The sequence below is a fragment of the Microtus ochrogaster genome, linkage group LG3, assembly GCF_000317375.1.
Source record: "Microtus ochrogaster isolate Prairie Vole_2 linkage group LG3, MicOch1.0, whole genome shotgun sequence".
NCBI classification, from domain to species: Eukaryota; Metazoa; Chordata; class Mammalia; order Rodentia; family Cricetidae; genus Microtus; species Microtus ochrogaster.
The window spans coordinates 45,917,943-45,922,452 of record NC_022029.1 but is presented as its reverse complement, the minus strand read 5'-3'; the positions used below and the strand labels follow the sequence as shown (position 1 = coordinate 45,922,452).

Here is a 4,510-nt window from a genome sequence, read left to right as displayed (position 1 = left end):
GAGCCCAGCACTGCTTATACAACTAGGCCCTGTTCCCAGTTGAGTGTGAGAACTTTACCACCAAGTGGGGGTGGGATGAACTGAGGCCACAGAAATGAGGTGGGGCTGGATCTGCAGGCATCCATCTTCTTTGCAAGATTCCAAAGCACCAGGCAAACATTATCTTCTGTATAACTCTCTCCCACAAACATCCTGAGAAGCCAGGGATGAGCATGCCAAGGAAAAAACTGCATACAATGCACAGTGAGGAAATGAATTTGGGGGAAGAAGTATCTTTCGCATCCTGGTACACCATGCCCCTACTGTTCCCAGTGCTCTCACTGACCAGGGCTACAACTGGGCCATAGACAGCCCAGCCAAGGCACTTAGGCAGTCAAGCTTCAAGACATGGGTACAGAAAGCCCGTTTTCTGGCATCACAATCCCCCTCTCAAGCAGCTGCCTCAACATCTCCCAACACATTCCTGCTCCACAGCATAGGGCTTATTACTGAAGGGGGGGGGCTTAAACAGATGGGCAGACAAGACAACAGAGCAGGCAGGCAGAGGCCAACAGTCTGGATTTTATTGTCACCCTGTGTTTGGCTGGGTGCAGAAATGCCCTCCCCAATGCCAGTCCCCACTGGCCTCCTGGGGGGCACAGGCAGCAGATGTTCTGGGTTGCTTATAGCTGCTGCTCTGGGCCTCAGGCAGGCTGGCGAAAGGAGCACAGTGGGGCTCACCCTCCAATATGAAGTACAAAGGCTTAATTCACAGTCAGACTTCACCAGGAGGAAGAGCTGGTCAGGGCTGAAGGCACTGAGGGAGGAGCAGACCCAAGGCCTGGTCTTTCTCCTGAAAATCTACCTAGCACGACACAATGCGCACTGCCAGGTCTGGGTTAGTGCATGGACGGGGCAGGATGGGAGGGCCTGCTCACTGGTAGAACTTCTTGCTGGGGGTGTTTGCATGGTCGAGAAGCAGCTGGCATGGGGTAAACTGTATTCCGTAGGCAGACTCATACTTCCGGAGCCGGTCCACTACCTTCTGCGCACCGTACAGATCCACAAAGCGGAAGGGCCCTGAGCAGAGACAGGACATTAGCGAAAGGGACATAACAAGCACAAAGATAAAGGAAGTCAGGCTCCCAGCCTTCACACTGACCTCCGAGACAAGGGGGAAAGCCAAGCCCAAACACTGCTCCGATGTCTCCCTCCGCAGGTGTGGCCAGGATCCCTTCCTGTAGGCACAGGACTGCCTCATTCACGAACCTCAATATCACACGGTATTGGATGTCTTCGTCAGAGGAGCTGAGGAAAAGAAGGAGCAGAAGGAACATTTAGCTAGGGAAAGAATGGGAGGAGCTGGAGTGTAGATGTGGGGTGCGGGGGAGTCTTAAGGAGTCCAGCGGCCAGGATGGACCACGCCATCCTGAAAGATGATGCAGCCTTTCTCTTGGAAAAGGGGGTGAGACTTTCTCTAACTGATGTGAAAATGAGCACCCAAAATGGCCTGACACAGAAGAAGTTTCATTCACCATTACCTGACAGATGAGCAATAGCAGTGTGTTCCCAAACTAACAAAGAGCAAGGGTGTGTGTGTGTGTGTGTGTGTGGGGCTACACAACCCATCTTCCATCTTCACAGGCAAGGCTTGTAGCCGGGCGGTGGTGGCTCACGACTTTAGTCACAGCACTCGGGAGGCAGAGGCAGGCGGACCTCTGAGTCCGAGACCAGCATGGACTAGAGACAGAGTTCCAGGACAGCCAGTGCTACACAGAGAGACCCTATCTCAAAAAAACCCACACAAACACAGGCAAGGCTTGCCCTAGGCCTGGCCAGTTCTCACCTGGACACCTAAGCTGCGGGCGAATGCAGGGAGTTTAGCTGTAGCGTTTTGCCAGCTTTGGGTCATAAAGAGAACAGAAAAGGGGCCCCGGAGCTGTGAGCTATCAGAGAAACATCGTTTCTGTGCTACAATCACTCCAGTCGACTTACACCTCGGGCTTGGCAGCCAGTCTCAGGCTCGCCAGGATGCCGTCCATTTCCGAGTTCAGGCTCTTATTCTTTGACCCCTCCTGATAGATGTAGAAGCCCTTCCCAGACTTGCGACCTGAGAGAAGAAAGAGACTGTTCATTGTTGTCCCTCCCCCCAGTTGAGAACTCATGTCCGCTGGGTGCTGGGAGCTTCTAGCACTCTGCTGCACCCCTCAGCGCCTGCGTCCAGCCAACTGAGCCGTTTAGTCCTGATGGCTGGCAGAGAAGTGCCTGGTGCATGGACATCTGAATCCGAACAAGCGAGTCCACCCTCCACCCCTGGACTTTAGTGTCCAAACAGGAGGTGATTTACTGCAGCCTTAATGCTATGTTCTGAATGGAAAGGCTGAGCTCCCTACACATGGCCAGGGCACAAAGTCAAGCCTGGATACAGAACTTGCTCTGATAGTGTCAGATCTTGGCAGGAGGAATATGCTGATCTATCTGGCATACATAGCAGAGTTCTGTAAGCCTCACTCCGTCTTTCCCCCTGATCTACACACCCAGCCTAAGGCATTTCCTATGTCCAGGGCTCTGTGTTTAGGGAACTCTCCTCCCCACTCTCTGCTCACACACAGCCGCTCAGAACTCAGTAACTAACAATGTTACTTGTGTCTCATGGCTACTCACCCAAGAAGCCCTTGGAGACCATCTGCTTCAGCAGTTCTACGTTGCCACCTCCAAACCGCTCCCCAAAGGCTTTGCCCAGGTCTTCTGCTACATGCTGGGCTACGTCTACACCTACTTCGTCTGCCAGGGTGGCAGCACCCACAGGAAAGCCAAAGCCTGTGGTCAAGGTGTCCAGCTTTTTAGGGTCAACTCCTTCCTAAACAGGAAGTAAAGCAGGGGCCTCAGAGCACATCTACCTCATCCCCCCATTGGAGGGCTGCCTGTAATAACCCATGGACACAGCCTCGTGCGAATCCCACTTCTTTCTTAGACATCACCTGGCCAGGTCCAGAAACAGTGCTTCACCCCGAAGGCACAAGAGGAAACCCTGATGCTTTCCCACAATCTTTAAGACAGCTGAGACAACCAGGTTACTCGGTTCTTGCTCGTGATTCTGAATCTCGGGACTGAAGAGATGCCATAGCTGCCAGGACTCCAGGACTGAGAATGCTGGCATTCCAAGGCTAGGGACGTGCCCAGTGAAGAGGATCCTCCTTGCCATGAAATGATCTGGATGGCTATGGAAGGGTGTGTGTGGGTGTCTGTGTGTGTGTGTGTGCGCGCATCAGTGGATACAGTGGTAGTCAGGCCAAGCAGGCTCTGGTCTGAAGGTCCTCACCCCAGGGATAGACACAGTGTGTCTGAGCATTCTGGGCAGCCTTTGGCTCCTGCAGTGGTCAGGGAGCTAAGAGAGCGGTGTTAACATTCTGCCTATTGGGCAGTCTCAGCCCCGAGATTTCCTGTTTCAGTGTGGGGAGGAGGGCACAAAAGGGCCTCCAGGGAAAAGCAGTGGTGTATTCTGGGCAAGCCTATCCCTTATCTGAACACTTTCAGCTTGGAGAACAGGGTGAAAGATCTGACGAGGTCTCAAACATCCCACAGAACAATACCCACCTGAAGGATTCGCATGACTTCAGACATCATGGGAGCAAGACACCTGGTGGTGTAGAAGCCAGGTCCATCCTGCCAAGGGAGAGGAAGAGAGCTCACAGATGGTCCTGCTCTGCTTCAACTACCCCTGTCCACACCCAGTCTCCCTTTCCCAGTTTCAGCTGACTTACTCTCCCCAGAATGCTCAGTGTTAAGCTGGAGAGGAAGCTGTCCTGAACAGTCTGGGTTGCATGTAACCTTTGGGGTCTGGAATCACTGGTGAGGACCTGTCAGAGCCTAGATCCATTGTACCTACCCCACTTCGGCCGAACAGTCAATACTCCTGTCCATTTCAGAGGCAGCCCAGTGGTCAGGGTTCTAGAGGCTGCACTTCTCCCAGAATAGCCATCACAGTTACAGGGGCTCAGGAAATCTGCTGCTGCTTCCGGGCCTCACCTTCACCACAATGATGACTTTGCCCTGCTTGAGACCCACTGCCACGGCAGAGGCTGTGGTGTCCTTGGAGGTTTTGTCCGTTGTGATGATTTCCAGAAGCTGCATCTTGTCCACGGGAGAGAAGTAGTGCATGCCAATCACCTGGTGAGGGAGCCACACCAACAGATTACCAGTGCAGACAGGAGAACCCAACTATGCCTAGCTTGCTAGGGAGACACTGGAGAAAAAGATTTGTGGCCAGGAATACTGCTGTCTAGTCCAGAGGCTTGGGTCTGTGGTCTCATAACCAGCTGCTCTCTTTCCCTGAGCCTTCTGCCACCCGCAGCCCGCCTCTATCACGTCTATCACATCACCCTGACCCTGCTGTGTGCTGGGAAAGCTGACTGTTGTTCACTCATCCACACTGTGTGAGGAGGAAGACACAGGCTTGTGTGGTTTGGAGACAAACCTAGTATTAGCAATGCTGGCTGTTTAGAGATTTTTTTAAAATATTTATTTATTT

The 4,510-nt window shown here is 52.9% G+C and overlaps 1 protein-coding gene across 1 annotated transcript in view; it reads right to left on the bottom strand.

Moving 5' to 3' along the window:
• Positions 1 to 541: 541 nt before the first annotated feature.
• The window catches only part of Hadha (hydroxyacyl-CoA dehydrogenase trifunctional multienzyme complex subunit alpha), a 12,402-nt gene continuing 8,433 nt past the window's right edge, over positions 542 to 4,510 (bottom strand). The window contains exons 5-10 of the mRNA XM_013351378.2: positions 4,009 to 4,149; positions 3,577 to 3,645; positions 2,644 to 2,839; positions 1,975 to 2,089; positions 1,142 to 1,287; positions 542 to 1,059 (exon numbers count right to left, since the gene is read on the bottom strand). Of these exons, the coding sequence (XP_013206832.2) occupies positions 914 to 1,059; positions 1,142 to 1,287; positions 1,975 to 2,089; positions 2,644 to 2,839; positions 3,577 to 3,645; positions 4,009 to 4,149 (813 nt within the window). The 3' untranslated portion in view covers positions 542 to 913. The remainder of the gene's footprint in view (positions 1,060 to 1,141; positions 1,288 to 1,974; positions 2,090 to 2,643; positions 2,840 to 3,576; positions 3,646 to 4,008; positions 4,150 to 4,510) is intronic.